This window comes from Chiloscyllium plagiosum, chromosome 6 (genome assembly GCF_004010195.1).
Source record: "Chiloscyllium plagiosum isolate BGI_BamShark_2017 chromosome 6, ASM401019v2, whole genome shotgun sequence".
NCBI lineage: Eukaryota > Metazoa > Chordata > Chondrichthyes > Orectolobiformes > Hemiscylliidae > Chiloscyllium > Chiloscyllium plagiosum.
The window spans coordinates 42,821,308-42,841,727 of NC_057715.1; the positions used below are offsets into that span (position 1 = coordinate 42,821,308).

The 20,420-nt window shown below is 40.4% G+C and overlaps 1 protein-coding gene across 1 annotated transcript in view; it reads left to right on the plus strand.

Annotated features, from left to right (window-relative positions):
- Positions 1–20,420, plus strand: part of gpc5a (glypican 5a) — a 1,026,959-nt gene that overhangs the window by 223,187 nt on the left and 783,352 nt on the right. Inside the window, exon 3 of the mRNA XM_043692684.1 lies at positions 18,167–18,861. Coding sequence (XP_043548619.1) covers positions 18,167–18,861 — 695 coding nt within the window. The remainder of the gene's footprint in view (positions 1–18,166; positions 18,862–20,420) is intronic.

Genomic DNA, 20,420 nt, shown 5'->3' on the forward strand with positions numbered 1-20,420 from the left:
ATTTCTGTTTTTGTTTGAAAATAATTAGCTAGTCACATTTTAGAGTTTCATTTTTTAAAAAAAGTCAGTGAAATGAAGGAACTTTGATAATACATTGTATTATCTTATGCCAATATCAACTGCACACAGAGGAACCCATGTACCTTTGCATTGTTTCTGGGTCAGTTCCAGAGAGTGATGTGCTTGTCAGTCAATCTGTCTGATTAGAAAAGCGGATGAGACTGCACATTTGTGGGAACCTGAAGTCAAATTTCTTTCTTTTATTAATGAACATTGAAATCCTAAGAGCATGAGAGCTGTTCTCCCTTTTTACTTCAAATTTATTTAATAATTAGGATTAAAAAATATTAAAGGACATAATCTAGCCTTGTTGGTGGCTTGTTGAAGTAGTTTAAAAGCACACCCAGTCAGTGCAATCAGTAAAAACATGGAATCTATATGGTATGTTTGGCATGTTTATTTGAGGCATACTGGTTTCTCTCTGTCAGCACCAAGTTTGTTAACTGGGAAAAGGATGCCACGTGATATAGCATAATGATCCTTGTGGAGCCAGTTTATTTTAAAGTAAAAAAAAAACCTGGTTTACTTCACTCTCTGATAAAATAATAGACTAAATGTTTGACTTTGTAAGTGTAGCATCATAAGGTACATTAGAAAATATGGAAAATTCTCTTTTAAATATGGAAACCATTCTTGCACTGCAGATGAACAATGGATGCCCATGGTTTCATTTCCTGCTTTATATTTAATTATTATTTGAATCTCTACCATTTTACCATTTTTACTAAATGCATTATTACTGGGAATGATTTTAGACTTACTGCCATCTTTACTGGTTTAGATACTTAAAAAAAAACATGCAGTAAACTTAAGGAGCATATGTGCTCAATTAAGTAGATTAGTTCTGTCCTATTTTTAACACAGAGCATTTTTATGTTTGGTCTCTGATGTTCTTGAAGTAATCATCAGGAAAGGAGACAGACGCCGTTGAGAAATGTAGATGAACAGTTACTTCTGCAAAATAATACAGTTTCCACTACATTGTATTTACAATTTATATCGCTTCAGATAAAATGTAGTTGTGTTATAAAAAATAAACTGGATCCTGTGGTGAGGGTAAAGCAATAACACTCATTCTTAACTGCAAATTGAGTTTCCTATAAAGGTCTCTCGATCTCTGGTATGGGTTTCTGATTAAGAGTCACCAGATTCAAAAGATTAACTTTGCTTTCTCCCCACAGATGCTGTCAGAGTTGCTAAGTTTCACTAGCAATTTCCCTTTTTGCTTAAGATTTCCAACATTTGCAATTCTTAGTTTTAATTCAGGAAATTGCAATATTCTAACCACCTCTGCTTGCCTGATTCCCAAACTCCTGCATTTTTTGCTACTGTACAGGCTATACTATGACTTCAGAATAATACAGGAAAATAAAAACAGGAAGTTAATTCAGTCTTTGGGGACAATGTAAATCCATCAATAGTGAATCAGATTTAAACATCACCTGATTTTCCATGCCAATTAAATCAGTTTATAGGAGGAGATTTTTTTTCGGTACCCGGCATCAATTAAGGCCATTACTCAACATGAGACATATACAGTGCTGGTGGTAATGCAAAAACAAAATCTCCCACCCCACCTCCACATTGTACTACTGGTAGCTACTCCTGCGAGCGAGATCTACTGTCAGGGTATGCCGTGCTCATCTGTCTTGCACCATCCTCATACATTCCCTGTCACTCATCTATGACCGCTTTGTGACACCTGTCATCCAACTACACTGAGGTCAACATCTCTCTCTCTGCTGCCCTTTTTTTCACCCTCCAGAGGAGATGTGTATAGTTTTTCAGCTTTGACCATTTGACCAGAGTACTGACATTTTTTTTTAACAGTGAGATCAAGAAAGCATGTAACTTGAGCTAAAAGACTAAATAAACAATCAGGGGAGTTAAATAATGAAATTTTTAGAGTTGAACTTTTGCTATATATGGAAAGACAAACTAGGGACCACAATCAGATTTCAGTATGGAGGAATAGTTCCAAATCAGGAAAAGTTTGGATTAATTTGTGGCAGTCCAGATTTTTAGAGTTGGAAAATAGTCTTTTAACTGTTTAGTTCTTCAAATAGACAAATATGAAATGTCACGAAAGTAGCTAGGATCTGTGGATCTTAGGGAGTCAGGCTCCCGGACTCGTTCCTGATGAAGGGCTCCTGCCCGAAATGTTGATTTTCCTGCTCCTCGGATGCTGCCTGACCTGCTGTGCTTTTCTATGACCACTCTAATCTTGTTTCTGATCTCTAGCATCTGCAGTCCTCACTTTCACCTAAGAAGGACTATGGCAGATCTACACATTATGTTGTGGCAATACATTTGCGGTATGTCAGAAAAATTAGTCTCATTATCAAAAGCTATTAATAATCAAGCCACAATTAGTTGCACTCTCCATCAGGATAAAAGATCACATTTCACAGAATGTGGTCATCCAAGTTGCAGTACTAGACGAGTGTTGCCTCATTGAAATTGTTGATTAGAGACAGGCCTGGCTACAACAATATTATTTTAATCAGGGGCATTAATTTTAGATGAACACCCATCATCAACAGAATACGGGTAAATGTATTTCACAGTACATTGCTATGACCTCAGCTGATGATACTTTTGGACAAGGCAGTCCTCAAGAATGAAACACAGCTTGACAGACTACTTTTTTCTGCAGTTTGATTGTTGGGGTGACCAGCCACTGAACAATGAAGCTGCCAATGATCTTTCTACAAAACAAGTGTATAATAAAAAAGAAAAATTACAGCTTAGAAAAGTCCTAACATAAACAGCAAAAGTGATCAGCTCATTCATTCCCTAGCAATATCATTTCCAGACACTCAACCCCACTGAAGCATCACTGTTACCTTAACTCTTTTATCTCTTAATTAACTAATGAGGTTGCAGGTATTTCCTTTTTCTGACTTACTTTTCAAATATGACATGTGATTCTCTCAACCCACCCTTCCCACCTGGAACTTTCCCCTGCCACTGCAGGAATTGCAAAACTTGTGCCCACACCTCCCCCCTAACCTCCATCCAAGGCCCCTTCCACACCTATCAATGTTTCACCTACACTTCCACAAATGTCATTTATTGTATCCGTTGCTCTCCTTTTCATTAAGGAGACTGGACACCTTCGTGAAGAGCGCTTTAGAGAACACATCCGGAACACCCACACCAATCAACCCCACCGCCCTGTAGCTGAACATTTCAACTCCCCCTCCCACTCTGCCGAGGACATGCAAGTCCTGGGCCTCCTCCATTGCCACTCCCTCACCACCCAACGCCTGGTGGAAGAACGCCTCATCTGCTGCCTCAGAACACTTCCACTCCAGAGCAGCAATGTGGATTTCACCAGTTTCCTCATTTCCCCTCCCCCCACCTTACCCCAGTTCCAACCTTCCATCTCAGCATCATCCTCATGACCTGTCCTACCTGCCAATCTTCCTTTCCACCTATCCGTTCCACCATCCTCTTTGACCTATCACCTTTATCCCCGCCCCCATTCACCTATTGTACTCTTGGCTACTTTCTCCCCAGCCCCACACCGCCACCGATTTATCTCTCCACCCCGGAGGCTCCCTGACCCATTCCTGATAAAGCACTCCTTCACGAAATGTCGATTTTCCTGCTCCTCGGATGCTGCCTGACCTGCTGTGCTTTTCTAGCACCACTCTAATCATAGTCCTTCTTAGCACAAGGCTGTCCAAACTGTGGTTTGTGACTCAATTGGAAGTTGCGTGATGTAATTTTGGGATCATGGGCTCTGAGACAGCAATGGTGGGTAGAAAGTTAGACAGCTTTCTAATAGCTGTGTAGCCCCTTTAAATTCTTGTTGGCAGAGCCTAATAGTTTGCTGTCTGAGCTGATTTATGCTGCCCGTGAAAGGGGAGGTTCATTTTTTCTTGGAGAAGTCCCACCCTGTCATCAACTTTGTTCATGCCCATTGTCCACCCTTACTGCCCCTCCCATACCAGTGAACAACTGAAGCCTTCCTTGTTCATCAGCTCTCATTTCTTCTCCAAGTTTCACTTTGGGCTCTCAGAAAGTCTGAGGCATTCACATTGTGTCACAGTGGCAAAACGTTTTTAAATGCTTAACAAGATTACAAGGAGCAGCTGCATTACAATCCTTTGTGCCTTAATTAATTAAAAAAAAATAGACTGTGCCAGCTATATGATCTTCACTGTTATCAAAAAATATTCTCCTGATGGACTGCATTTAATGCTAAACTTCTTCTAAGTTTAAATTTACGGTTCTTCGGAAGAGCACAACTCAAGATTGAGCTCTTTACTCCAGCTGGAGTTATGATTGTTTGAAACAGATGTTTTATTGATGTGTTTGAAAATTATTCATCTTCTGTAACCAATTCATTATCTATCATTATGAGGCATGGGGGGGGCCTCAGCAGCAGACTGGAGAAATGGTAGAAGATACATGTTGATTAACTCAGGGAAGACCCACTGCAGCATGGGCAAATGAGTAACTGGGCAGGTAGATGAGTAAGTCAGTGAATGAGCACTCCGTTTGGAGTGGTGAGGTGGCCATCCGAGTATGTCAGGTAGAGTTGGAGTGGTTGCAAGAGAAGATTCAGGTTGGGTTGAATGGAGAGGATGGGTGGCTAATCAAGTTGGATCAGGTAGTAATGATGGGAGATAGAGAGCTGGTTTGGGGAGTGAGCTGGTTCTGATCAGCTGGTAGCGCAGTCAAAATGGGGGAAGGATAGGAATTTTGAGGATAGTCAGATTGAGTTGTGGGGAGAGAGAACCAAGTTGAATCTGTGGGACCAGGAAAGGATGACTGGGGAGTCAACTGTGGTGCTGCCCTTCAGTTATTCTTGTTAATGACCGAGGTGGACCAATATTAACCAACTTATGCCTCCAGGTTAATTTGCAGGCAAGTTCTGAGTACCTGACTGAACCTCTAACACTGAACTCAGTCTCTTAGATAAACACAGACATTCACCGGCAGAACAAAACAGCCCATTGGGAGTTTAACAAGTGTTTATGTCAGCACTTCTGTGGGGTTCTGATGAACATCTGTCAAATTGAATTCCAGGTTTTAAAATATGAATACCAGAGGACAAGGAGAATCATACTGTTTGAAAGAGCTATCCAATTATTCTCAGTCCTCCACCTCAATCCCGTATTCTTGAAAGCTTCTCCTTTTTGGTTATTTGCTGACGTCCATTTTGGAAGTTGCAATTGAATTGGCTTCCCCCATCCTTCCAGGTGGTGTCTTTCAGGTCAGAAGAGCTAGCTGCGTAAAAGAAACTCTGCTAATCTCTTCTTTGGCTCTTTTGCAAATCACCTGAAGCCTTTCATCCTTGATCACTCAGTCAATCCTAGCAAAGACAATTTCTCCTTTACTAACTCAATTAGAACCTGCCTGTGACTTTGCATACCTTGACTCTCCCCTTAATCGTCTCTTATAAAGGCATAGTTGTACAGTACAGAAACAGAGCCTCAATCTCAGCTTCTTGAGTCCCCCGCTATACCTGAGCCCCTTCATCAAAGTATCATTCTGGTACACTTCTTCTGCACCCTGTGAAGTCTTGACATTCTTTGTCAAGCGTGATTGAAGAATTGAAACCTACTAAATTATTCATAAAGGTTTAGCATAACCATGTTGCTTTTGAATATTATTTCTTTTATGAAAAATGAAGACTCTGCTTTTTGCAAAGCCTTTTCCACATGTCCAGACAGCCTTTAGATTTCTGTATTCCTGCTGCCACTTGAAAATTATGTGCCAGTGTCAAACATAATTGTTATAAACTACACAGTTAAGATCCCATACACTTTAGCAGCCATTGAAATAATATGTCCTGCCTTTCCATGTAAAACTGAAGCAAAAGTGAAAGTCAACCTAGTCCCAAAGGATCATAGGTTGCTTTCCTTTTGATAGAGGTGAGCTTAATCTGAGTGTCATCGTATCTCAGGAGAAAGTGATGCTGGAGATCAGAGTCAAGAGTGTGGCGCTGGAAAAGCACAGCAGGTCAGGCAGCATCCGAGGAGTAAGAGAATCGACGTTTCAGGCATAAGCCCTTCATCAGGAAGGACCTATGCTCGAAACACGATTCTCCTGCTCCTCGGATGCTGCCTTACCTGCTGTGCTTTACTAGGACCTCACTCACGTCATCATATCTCAGGCAAGGTTTAGAAAATGGGGCCTTTGTGGTGTCCTAAAGAATTTCATTGAATATTTATGGAAGATGGATGCCAGACCTGAAAATATTAGGAGTTGATGATACATTTGTTTCAAATAATGGGTCTTGAGATCTCAAAGAGATGAAGAATACACTTAAGACCATAAGACCATAAAACATAGGAAGTAAGGCCATTCAGCCCATCGAGTCCACTCTGCCATTTAATCATGGCTGATGGGCATTTCAACTCCATTTAGGCGTGAAACTGGACACAGAGAGTACTGGAGAAACCTGACAGATCTGGCACCATCTGTGGTCAAAGAAATGGAGTTAACATTTTGAGTCCAATTGAGTTAGTTTCTGTCCCTACAAATGCTGTCAGACCTGTTGAGTTTCATCAACATTTTCTGTTTGTTTCAGATTTCCAGCATCTGCAACGTTTTGGTTTCATTTTAGGTGCAAATTGGAAAATGTGACCAGAATAAGCAGCCTGAAGGTTGCTGGAAGTTGAGCCACAGGACTGATCTTGTAAAATTAACCAGTTTTATTTGTAGTGGTGCACAGCAAATAGAACCTTACAACATTCAGCTGGCTCTGACATTGGCGCTCAAGGCTGGTCCTCTCTGATTTAATGGAAAATAGAGGAGTAAAAAGTGAATTGATCTTTTTTGGTGGCATGCAGCAGTTCCTTTTGTTTCCATAGATTCAGAAAACCATTGCACACTCAAGCTTATAAATATTGAGCAGGGCTTTAGAACAAATTTAAAAATCACACAGCACCAGGTTATAGTCCAACAGGTTTAATTGGAAGCATAAATGCAATTAAACCTGTTGGATTCTAACCTGGTGTTGTGTGATTTTTAACTTTGTACACCCCAGTTCAACACTGGCATCTCCAAATTTAGAACGAATGGTTGGTTCTAATTAGTAAATCCAAATTTTCTTATCCACTGTTCACTTTGAGGTCCCCACTCAAATAAAACAGACCTGGAGTTGTAATATCTGAAAAACAGCATTAGCTATTATCAGAAAACAATACTTCTACTACAGCTTTATTTTCCACAAAACGTAATTTTAGCAATACTAATAATGGGAAAAATATAGAATTCTTAATGACTTGAGGTTTTTGAGAATCTGAAAATCAATCATAAACCTCAACCTGTAAACCTGATTTTAAAGAACATATAGTGGCATTCACATGGTGGTGAGTTTAAAATTGATGTTGTATATTAGGAACAGGGACCAAATACCATTCATTAACAAGAAATCTGTAAGGTAAGTGAAACAAAGTAGGCACTGTAAGAATAAAGTCAGACTGATTGTTTTTTTGCCATGTTCCATGGAATAATGATCATTCATGACATCTTTAGTCCCCATGAGATTAGTTGTCAAGTGATTGGATTTTTAAGTATGGTTGAAAAGTGATCTGTAATTAGCCAAAACAAAAATAGTTATTTTTCATTTCTCATGATGAGTCATTGGATCAAGGGGGCATTTTATGTTAGATTACGATGGTTGTATACTTAGTCATCTGGATTTTATACATGATTTCATTCATGAGAGCACTTATGCATTGAACAGGAATGCAATCGACCCCCAGTAAATAAATGAAAGACAGTGATGCTTTATAATTCACTATCCACAACATATTCAAAATTAGATTAACTAGTCATTATTTTTGTTCCTGTTTGAGCAATCTTGTATGCCATCTTGCTGCTGCATTGGCGGTACAACATCCTTAATTGCACTTCAGAAATAAGTTGTTGGATGTGCATTTAAAAAAAAATGTAATGAAGTTTAAAGGTACTAAATAAGTAAACACAAGTTTAGTCTTTTCCTCCATTTCTTTGTTTCCGCAAGCTATTCATAGTTTTTGAAATTGATTTGAATCCTAGCCACAGAGTGAATTTAATAAGATTTTAAATTATTGATTTCACGTAAAGCATAACAAATTATATTTGATTCATCAAAAGAATTAAGGTAGGAGAAGGTAGTACTATTTAAGACTAGATACCAGTAATAGTCTTAAAGGGAATCTACACAAGTAAAAGAAAAATGTTGTTGTACCTTTGAGCTGAATTTTAACAGAAACCAGCCAAGAGTCAATTTTAGCAAGTTTTGTGGAGAGTTTTAATCAGTGAGCCTGCATGTGATTTCTCATGCTATTTTCCAAAACTCATATGATTAGCCATGCACCATGCCGTTATGGTGCTCCTCTTGTTGTATCTTCCCTCTTGGTGCAGGCAGACGTATTCAATGCTGCTGGGATACCCTGGGGTTCTTGATTCCAATGCAATGTTTAAAACATTGTTGTTCACCAGGTTAAGCACTGTCAGTCCAGAGTTGTCACAAGAATTACCTGGACATCTTATGTGATGGAAACTGGCACCCCACTTTTCGGATGGGGACTCTGAAGTCGTGATGGATGGGTAGTACAACAGAGGTCATCTTCTTCCCTGTGAACCTGCAGAGAAAACCATGCTAAAAGACACCTGTCTGAGGTTGCCACCAGAGTCAACACTGTTTCCACAGTCTGAAGGAATGCTTAATACTATTGCAAGATCTCTCCCCTGCCAGACTAAATGCTACCATCTTTTCTCTGCTACTGCATCCACCTTCCATCCATCTCGTTCTCTCTCTCTCTCTTGATTGTATGTGATATCTTCCTTCACTCTTCCTTCTTTCGCACTGTCTCTGTCTCTTTCACACACACTCACTCACTCACTCTGTCACTCAGGATACCTCACCACTTTCTTCCCATCTGCACCAGCACTAAGAGCTGTGCCAGCCAACTTCATCTCATTCAATGCCTCCCTTTTTTTCCCCAAGAGAAAGTAGCCCACAGTAGGACAGAAAGAGACAAGACAAATGGTATGGTACTGTCATTTGTTTCCTTATCCCCTATGAAGAGAGGATCCCTAGCCAGTTATCATTACTGTTGTAATACTGAAATGTCCATGTCTCAGCAGCCAAGTCATTGTTATGCTGCTTTTCTATTATTGCCACTGTGAATGTAATTTAACATGACTATCCTTGCAGTGCATCCTCTCTTTTGTCTCCTACTGGCGCCAGTGAAATCTGCACAGCCTCCACTGTTAAGACAACAACCCCACAAGGATCTTCTTCACTGCGAGGAAGAAGCCACAGATTTCTCAGAAAATGCAGTGTTAAGACTGCTTCCTGGATCCTCCACCAGCTAGGTTAGAGTTAGTGAACATATCACTGCCATGTCTCTGCAGATGATTGAGGAAGAAATACCCCAAGTCTTTGGAACTCTGAGGATTGTTGGAAAGCAGACAGCCCCTGAGCCCCAGGCAGGTGATGACCCCATGTATTGAACAAAGAACAAAGAAATTTTACAGCCTAGGAACAGGCCCTTCAGCCCTCAAAGCCTGAGCCGATCCAACTCCACTGTTTAAACCTATCACCCAATTCCTAAGAATCTGTATCCCTGTATCGCACTTTAAATGAATCTACCATGCCTGTCTCTACTACCTCTGCTGGCAACGTGTTCCTGGCACCTACCAAACTCTGTGTAAAGTAGTTTCCACGTGTATCCCCCTTAAACTTTTCTCCTCTCACCACGTGATCTCTCGTTATTGAATTCCTCACCCTGGGAAAACACATCTCTATCCACCCTGTCTATACTCCTCATGATTTTGTAGACCTCAATCAGGTCCCCCCTCAATCTCCTATTTTTTGATGAAAACAATCCTAACCTACTCAACCTCTCTTCATAGCTAGCACCTTCCATACCAGGCAACATCCTCGTAAACCTTCTCTGCACCCTCTCCAAAGCGTCTACATCCTTTCGGTAATGTGGCAACCAAAACTGTACCCAGTATCCTAAGTGTGGCCGAATCAACGTCAAGTACAATTTTAACATGACCTGCCAGCTCTTATACTCAATACCCCGTCCGATGAAGGCAAGTATACCACATGCCTTCTTGACCACTCTAGCCACCTGTGCAGCCAGCTTCAGGATACAATGGACTTGAACTCCCAGATCTCTCTGCTCATCAACTTTTCCCAAGGCTCTTCCGTGTACAGTATAGTTCGCTCTAGAATTAGACTTTCCAAAATGTATCACCTCACATTTGCCCAGATTGAATTCCATCTGTCACTTCTCTGCCCAACTCTCCAGTCTTCTATATTCTCCTGTATTCTTTTACAGTCTCCTATGCTTCGTGTCATCTGCAAACTTACTGATCAGACCAACAATGCCCTCTTCCAGATCATTTATGTATATCACAAACAGCAGTGGCCCCAACACTGATCCCTGTTGAACACCGCTGGTCACCTTTCTCCATTTTGAGAAACTCCCTTCAACTACTACTCTCTGTCTCCTGTTGCTCAGCCAGTTCTTTATTCACCAAGGTAGAACACCCTGCACACCATGTGACTTCACTTTCTTCAGTAGTTTACCACGGGGAACCTTATTGGCAATTAGCAACTTCATAGAAATGCACCAGAAGGCACAGAGCAGCAGGCAGATTTGTCAGAGGCACTGGGCAAACTGGTTCAAAAGTCAGAGGACTCCATCAACATTGTTAACACTGTGCTTCCTCTGGTATGTGTTAGTCTGACTTCCCCCATGCTCAGCATCAATGCAAGGCAGTAGCGGAAAGAAGGACCTTGGCCTCACTTCAGGTACCTGTTCCTCACAAGGAGACAAGGCAGTGCCAGTTGGCACCCAGCAAGTGAAGCAATCAGCTCACAGGCTCCTCACAAGTCTCCTCTGAAGATTCACCACAAGAAGCCATGCCTTTCACCTCCACCCTACCAGCCACTCTCAGTCCTGTCAAAGTTCAACCTGAGGGTTTGGTGCACCTGCCTTTAGGCAGGACACACTCAGGATGTTTGAGCCATTTAGATACAGGTCACCTGACCAAAGCTCCAAGGAGAACAGGACAATTCTGTAGGGCAGACTCCCTCCATCCCAGTTCCGGAGCCTGGAACTGCACTGAGACTGCACTGGAGGTGACCTTCTGAAGGTACATAGATACTTCATTGTAAATATATTCTGATACTTTTAAATTTCACATCAACTGTGTGACTGAATATCTTCCCAGCTGCAACTACAAAATTGAAGGAAGAGGCAATCCCTCCTTATTATTGATTCATAATGTTTTGTGGTCCATGTTGAGAAGCAAGCACCAACTGTACAATGTGATTGCTACTTTAGCAACCACAGTGAATCTTTCCAGGCTTCATTACATTACAGTATTTGTACGTCACTGTCGTTCATGGGATTGATTCATAGTGCTGCATGACGTGGCCAAGAGTATTTGGGCGACAGTTCCACACAGTTTGTCATTGTAAACTGTTCACATAAAGCATTTTATGATCACGGGTTTCTTTCATCGACTGTAAAGGTGACTGTTTAATGCTTTTGCCCTTTGAAAGGCCTTACATTACTTTAAATTTGAGCTTTTCCCTCACAGAATGAAATCTTCACCACACTGGATGTGGTGACAGCCATTTTCATCTCTATTGTTTATTTGCTGTTTGATGATGATGGAAGGAAACAGCAATCGTACTTCACAGAGTGAGTCATAGACACAGCCTCTCAGTCTAGGTAAATTCTCCAGATCTTTACATTCCCTTCTTGGTAGCCGTCCATGTCAACATCATCAGCTTGTATCTTCCTCACACTCCAACCTAACTCATTCACTTAACTCTTTATCTCCCACTTCAGGGGAGCCTCAGGCATACTGCATTGTTATGCCAGACATAGCAATACACAATTGAAGCCAAAATGATGCTGACTGAAAGTGCCCACACCTTGTATGACCTCTTTCCTACCCATGTTTTGTAGTCACCCCGATTATATATGGAGTGCCTGCCTTCACAATTGTTATTCTCTCCACACACTAATATGCTGCTTCCAAACCCCACAATTGATTTCTTTAGCTTCCCTCTCCCAGTGTTGGCCTCTGATATTATCCCTCTCTTGATTTCAGTGAATGACCACCCTGATAACTTGGATGGACATGCCTGACTGATGACTTACAACACCCCTGATTGATCACTCCAATTGACTTAAGACAATTCTTCCGACAGGTTGTGCTGGAGCTGTGGCCAAGTCTCTTGATTGGAAAGGTATAGTTCCCCTGAACCTGTACTGCTTCATGTTCCTGACTACTGTGTCCAATCACCTCAATTGATATCATGGTGTATTCTTGATTAACTGTGCCTGGTACTCTGACTTAAGGATATCTCCCTTGACATGACTACAGACTGCTCCACTTAGACTTTGATTGAAGCACTTGCAGTTGTTAGCTGCATAAGCTACTGGTACATGATACAGATGTGAGATTGGTAGCATGGTGTTACACATGTTTACCCCTTTGATTGATCGCTGCTGACAACAATGACAAGCTGCCTGCCTTTATGTCTGTGCTAAAAGACAATTTGTAGTAACTGTCTGAGGGGCCAAATATTGAGAAAGGTAGAGCGAGGCAGAAATGCTGCGAGCATCAAAGTTGATGTAAATTGATTAAGTGTTAGGAGAGCACGTGAGCACTCCTGAAGTGCAGCCTGGTCAAATCCATTACTGGTTGCCTGGCCCTGTGTAAAAATATCCTGGCAGCAACGTTACACTGAATGACACCAGTATGCCTCAAAGTGCAGCATTAATATGTAAAACCTATTGTAAGCGAATTGGAGGTGTGCAATGAGGATAGGGAAACATGGGTGTGGGCAGTTGCTGCCCTTGGTCTATGCCATGAAATAATGGCGACTGCCTACCAAGATTGAGGTCAAAAAATCTGGTGCTGGAAAAGCACAGCTGGTCCGATAGCATCCGAGGAGAAGGAGATGCATAAGCCTTTTACCAAGATTGAGGACCAGAGGAGCAAGTGGCAAGCTGGAGTCGCTAGTCGCCCGTTCTGACTTTCATGTCAGATCTTGTCAATTTCTAGTTTGTAGAGTGGAAGATTAGGCAACAGCATTTCAATGAGATGAGATTAACTAATAAGACATGCAAATGGAAGCAATCTGGTCTCTTTATAATCACAGGTGAGATTCTCATCTCATGTTTAAACATTTGTTTGACGATTAGAACTTCTTTTATTGGACACTGAGAATTTAATTTTTGCTGATCTCATTTTGTTTTCCAACAGTCTTGCTGACACCCACATCCCTCAGTAGGTGGGATGATACACCCAGAACATTTAAGCCTTGATTAAAAACAACAATTTAATTAGTGCTCAGAAGAAGACAAAGTAATGCTGAAGTTAATTGAGTGCTTACACAGTTCAGTTCCATAATCATCAGTACTATGGGTAACTTATGTGGAAATGACATACAAGCTGTGCATGGCTCACATGGGTACTGCTTTGATGAGGGCAATAATGGTGGGGGGTGTGGAGTGGGCACTAAAGGATTGCACAAGAAAACCAGAGCAGGCTTTTTGTGATCTCAGTGTGCAACTAACATTTAAGTTACCAGGTGGTTATTCTGTCTGCAATTTAATCATATATTGTGAACTCCGCATCTCTTTTTTTGCCTTATCCAAACTGTCCTCCAATATCTTTTGGACATTTCTTACACATATCAGAGAGTTGTGGCAGACTCCATGAATCTTCTTCTTGTAAGTTTGCTGAAACCCATGTGTTCCTTTAAATTTGCTGATAGGCCTTAGGATTTCTCACCGAGTCAAACAGTACAACCAGTATTACGTATACCCCATTTCCTCTTTCATCCTCTATCCTCTGTTTGTGACATTCATATCCAGCCCATCTTATCAACATCCTCTGCTCCAAGTGCTTCTATCCATTCCTCACTCTTTTCATGTTATTTGCCTTACTTCATAACTTTTTCCACCACACCTCTCCCATTTCTACTGATCCTTCCCCCATCATTTGTCAGTCTTCTCTCCTCATGACATGCTCTTCTCCCATCTTTTCACTTTTTTTCTCTTTTGACACATCCGTAGACACATCTTTTCTCCATTTTTATTTCTCCCCATCATCTCTGACTCCCATATATTCCTTTCCACTTCTTCTACATGGTCCATGCTTTATTCTCTCCTGCTTGGCACTGTCCTCTAATTACACCCACCTGCCTCTGCTTTCTTGTGTCTCCCAACCTCTCCCTTAATCTTCCTTCCATTTCATTACCAGCCCAAACTTTCCCAGTGAAGGATGCCTGCAGTCATTCTGATTCACTGAAGCTCCTTATAAATAAGAATCATTTGTTTGACCATATATCCACATTAGTTGATCAGAAAACCCAGAAGTGTGATGCTAATCCCTTGTCGAGGTTGAACAGGCATGAGAAAGCCCCTGATCAAATGAATTAATGTTCCCAACCTCTTGCCGTCCCCTCTGCTTTGGTCAGGTCAGTTTTAATAGAGTGATATCCATCGGTTTCCATTTGACAGTGTGCTTTTATTGAGGTAGCCATCTTTTCTTTATTATAATTCAACTCAATATTTATTAAAGCACATTGAATGGCAAGGTGCAAAATGACTGTGATAAATGTAGTGTGAACAAATGATCTTAACCTCCAACACAGCAATTAAATGTGGTGCTCTTTCAATAATAATGAATTGTACTGAAGGCCTTCAACCAAAATACAAATACTTGATAGGTGGTAGCATAAACGTTTGGGTCAAGTTCATTTATATTGAATATGTTACAGCTCTCTGGATATGCTGTCAGGACATACTAATGTTCAGATAATGTTGTGAGAAAATAATGGACTCTGCAATTTTCAGCATCAAATTTCTCCTCCAGTCAACTGCGTACCAGCACATTTTCTGCATCAATGTGATAACAATGACAAATCAAGAGACATTGAGAAATTAGCTTTCAGTTAGATTTTCTTCAAGGCATGACTGAGAAACTTCGAGTAATTACAATTCTGAAGGCCAGATTTTTCAAGTAAATTACATGTAAGGTGACACTTTTTTGATCAGTACATGTGTAAGATTAAGGAATGTAAGCTAAACCTGACAGTACTAAACTGTTGCTTTAACAATTGCTGATAATTGCTGCTACATTCCAGCCATTGTATGAAAATGTAAGTGAGTTTACTGTTAATTGTTTGGTTGTGGAAAGTATAGGTTTATACATAAGTAGAGAAAGTTGTATCGAAACTGTACATGTTTTCTTTCATGGATTTCAGCTGTAACTACCCTTAACAGGGCCCCAACTTGACTGCAAGTAGTAAATTAAGACATGCATTTAGATATCAAAAGGTCATGTTAGGTTCACTGCTGTATAGTGAACTATAAAGCTACAAGGTACTGGAGTACTGCTGAAATGCGTTTGAAGTTGCAGGAATGTTTAAAGCTACTGTTTACAAGAGCAGCCAGTTATTTGAACTTAGGTTATTGCTATTTATAAGAGGGAAAGGATGTTCAACAAACATTGTTGGTAAAATAAAGATGGGCATAGCAGTTTGCACTGAATGTGTCATGAAATATTAATGCTTCTTTTCTGACCTTTGGGTAATTATCAATTATAATTTTATGTTGCAAAATAAAATCTGTACATTCATACAAAATGCAACATTCAATGGTTAAATTTACTGTCCATACCCATGTCATAAATGGGTGGGGAGAACATAATTAGACATGCATGAAGCCTACTTTGGAACTTGCTAATAGAGAAGTTAAAATTCATGAGGGGTCATCAGAATAGGTAGAGAGAAACTGTTCCCATGATTGAGATCCAAGGGGCACAGTTTTAAGGCATTGGCAAAAGGTTCATTGATGACATGAGGAGAAACGTGAAGCTGATTCCCATCTACTTGTTACCCTCCTTGTTTCACACTATAAAAGTCTGAAATTTGGAAGGTGCATTCAAAGGAGCCTTGGCAAATTGCTTCAGTGCATCTTGTAGCTGATACATACTGCTGCCACTCAGGCAGTGGTGGTGGCAGTTGATGTCGAAGGTGATGGGTGGGATGCTCTACCCTGAATGGAGTCTTGAGTGTTGTTGCAGCTTGCATCCAGAGAAGTGAGGAGTATTCCATCACACTCCTGACTTGTGCCTTGCAGGTGGTGGACAGGCTTTGGGAGATTGAATCCTACAACATTGCCAGCATCTAACTTATCCCTATAGCTGCAGCATTTAAATGGCTGGCTAAGTTAATTTCCAGTCAGGAGTATTCTTTAGGATGTTTGTTTCATGAATACACTGGTCTGTCCCATCATTGAAGGTGGGAAGTTTGTGGAATTCCTTTTATGGTGAGTTGTCCAACATCATTCATGACTGTATATGGTAGGATTTCTGAGTTGTTGCCTGTGGGATCAATTAACGCTGTCTACAAATTTCTGCTTCTGCTGTTCAGCACACATGTAGTTTTTTTGTTGTAAATTTTCCTAATTTGGCATATTCTGATCTGGCCTACTCGTAGTATGGTTCTAGTTCCAGCTGATGAAGGGTTTTGGCCTGAAATGTTGACTTTCCTGCTCCTCGGATGCTGTCTGACTTACTGTGCTTTTCCAGCTTCACATCTATTGGCTATGTAAATTCACTGATTAGACTACACTGATTACACTGATTTACTGATATGACTATGGTGTTTTTAACTTCAGAATAATTCAGATCATACTCGTGGCTTTCTTTTTTAAAATGATTTATTTTGTTACTCACATCTGCATGAGGAAGACATAATAATTAAAAATTTCATTTTCCCACAAGAATAAAAATCTCTGATGCTTTGGTGCTCATGGAACTTTATCCTTTTCCAGGTTCCATATTGAGTAACACTTACTGTTTGAAAATACAATTAACAGAAAGAAAGTTTAGTTGACTCTAATCATAAAATGTAGAAGAGCCATGAACACTTGTTGTGTAGCAACGTTTAAATGTGTTTTAAAAACTTGCATGCAAACCTTGATGTTACTGCTGGTGATCTGGCAAATTCGCCAGTCTGGCAAATGCCTGGTCCTGAGACCGCTGGAGTATGGTGGTTCAACCTGTAGGGTTTGAACACCAAATTTTATTGATACGCTTAGTGCTGCTCCTCAAATAAAGGTTTTTTTCCTTGTCTTGACACTAATGGTAGAATGATGGATATGCCAGGTTGTGAGGTTACAGATTGTTTTCAGGTTAAATTCTGCTGCTGATTATGACTAACTGCATTTCATTGGTGTTCAGTTGCTGGTTCTGTTCTGAATCTGTCCCTTCCAGCATGTTGGTCGTCTATGTCATGCGATTGAGCATGTCACCCATATGTTTATACAAAAAAAAACAATCTATCAGGAAAGCTAATTGGAATTCAGATTCCAGACTGACTGATGACTAGTGTTGACATTTCTGCCCAGTCTGACTTACAAATTTTGTGAAATTATTTGCTTTTGAGAAATGGACCATACAATTTTTTATGCCCAGCCCAATGGGTAATTACTTTCATCTGTCTGTTAGGATTCAACATGATAGAATTGAGTGATTTCAATTTGGATCTTTGTGCATGTGGTGCCTGGAACTCTGCCGGTCCTCAGGATGCTGCAGGGAGATCTCCATGTAACTCCTGTGCTGTTGGCAAAATGCTGAGGGCCCTGTAAAATGGTGTCTAGTTCAACCTTTTTTTAAGTCAGTCAGCTACCTTTCCAAGTTGGCCGTCTGCATGAATCTCAACTTGCTGCTGGCAATGGAACCACAATGGAAAGTCAACCCTATGTGGTTGCTTGCAATTTTATATCAGTTAACATGCTAGTCTTGCACTTGCTGCCATGGCCACCACCTGTCATGCAAAATCTAAATGCAAATGTGCAATGGAGAAGAAAAGCCAAGTTGTATGCTGCTACAAACAAGTTGTTTGTAGTATGATGTTTCATATTCTAGCTTCCACTGAATTTAGAAAAGGTGCTTTCTAATGATTTTGAATCCAACTTCTCAAGTACATCCACGTAGAACACTGCCACAGAATGTGGGGAAAGGATACAAAATAATCAACTTTGTGTTGTTAGATTGTGAAATTATTGAAGCTGAATGATTTACCAGTTTGTCCTTTTAATTGCAGAGTCTTTTCAGAATATCATTTGGCATGCAGAGAATAACACCAAGATGCTGTTCAGAACGACCTACCGGAATATGGCCTTCCAAGCAGTTGCACCAATTCAAGAACTATTCACTGATGTTGCACTCTTTGTTTTTGGCTCAGAGATGAATGTCGACGAATTTGTTAATAGATTTTTTGATAGTCTCTTTCCATTGGTCTATAATCATCTAATCAATCCTGCCCTCACTGACATCTCCCCAGACTTTGCAGAATGTGTACGGATGGCAAGGAAGGACCTTAATCCATTTGGTAATCTTCCAAAATTAATAACGAGTCAAATGTCAAAATCTCTAATGGCTAGTCATATGTTCCTGCAGGCCTTAAATTTAGGAATTGAAGTTATCAACACAACTGATCACTTACAGTACACTAAAGAATGTAGCAAAGCTCTGCTGAAGATGCTATTCTGCTCCCATTGTTATGGAATGACAAATGGTAAGCCGTGCATGGGCTATTGCCTGAATGTGATGAGAGGATGCCTTGCTGCAATGGCAGAAATTGACCCACACTGGCGGGAGTACATCAGGTCACTGGAGGATCTGTCAAATGGAATACAGGGAAGTTATGATATAGAACACGTTTTGCTGAATCTCCATTCATTAGTGAATGATGCGATTATGAATGCTCAAATCAACGGGCCAAAATTGTCAGCAATGGTGAGTTTTTACAATGGATTTTATATTTTCTGTGCAATATTGCTCATTTTTATAGGCTCATGTATAATATGATATAGCTATTTCCCAAACAATTCTCAGAGCAGCCATTTCTTTGGTTTCAATATACCCTGAAGTTCAGAACAGAGACTGAAAACATTGAAACAAAAGTTTTGTTGTGAAATGTAATTCTTTTGGTTCCAGAGCCTTATCAAATCCAGGATTCCAGATATAGAAGAAAGAAAGAATGATAGAATTGTGTGTACGCTGTCATTTCCTTCCCTTTCTTGAAGTCCCTCTGTCTCAGTTTGAATGTTTCTCTTTCCCAAGCCCTCTCTATTTGTCTTTTTGTAGATCTATTGTGTGTTTTTATTTGTTTTTGCAACCCTCTCAGCAATTTATCCTGTTGCCATCTCTCTAGGTCATTCATAATGAAATATTTTTGAGCTCAGAAATCCCATTCATTAAGATGGTTGGTAGTTAGTGTGGGTAACTTTGCTGTTGCATTTGCAGATGCAGTTTGGTGCTTATGTGCAATTATGGGATAATAGTAACAGAACTTTTCTGTGAGTCTGTGAATCCACAGTGTGACAGAATGCAGAAAAAAAATGGAAATCTTACTTTACCACTTGGGCTTTCTCACTTTGTATTCATTTAGATTGTATTCCTAATGTCCCAGTAATTGCTCCTAAGATTAAATTGGGCCTCTTGACTATAATAGATCAGATCACTGATTGCTTTATGGAAGAATGTAACTAATTTAAGAGCATGATAGACATTGATGTGTTCTTTTTAATTGTACCTAATTACTGCTTAAAATTTCTGTAAAGCTGTATGAATATATTTTGAGCTATTGAGTTCTTGGGAGTGATGGTGACATAGTGGTAATGGGTAATATCGCTGGACTAGTAATCTAGATTCCATTATGGCAGCTTTAAATGAATTAATAAATGTAGAACTGAAATTGAGGTCCTTATTTTCATTCCTGCATTAGGTGCACAGAGGCAGGAAAAATCCTTACTCCGTGATCTTGACCTGTAGAAGTGGCTGTGTGCATTTCAATTCTCAATTGATGGGCAGGCTGAATTGAGATTTGGGCTGGGTAACCAGGAAGATCAGAGAAGGCTACCTGTTCTTGAGGGTCTTTGAGCAGGAGGCCTGACTGAGGACTCCTGCATGGTCTTCAATACTTAAAAAATCAGATTTAAGCACATAAAATCCCTCCTGCTTTCATCCTTCAGTCTCTACATGCTCCGGTTCATGCCATCCACGTTTCCTGAAGCCTTGTACAAATTTATGACACCTTATGTCCATCCACCAATCTGACACAACTCCTGGTATTCCCCTTGACATCCTGTGCCCCTCTGCCTATCTCCTATTGCTCTGCTTTTCCATATACCATCCAATGTCAATCAGCCATCACTCGTGTTCCCTCATACTTTCTAACCTGTCAAGCAGCACATTGGCCATTTATAGCCAATTAGCAACTCAGAGCTGACTCATACCTAACTACCCACCACTATTTTCCTTCACTCTTCATGTAAACTCACCCTGTATCTGCC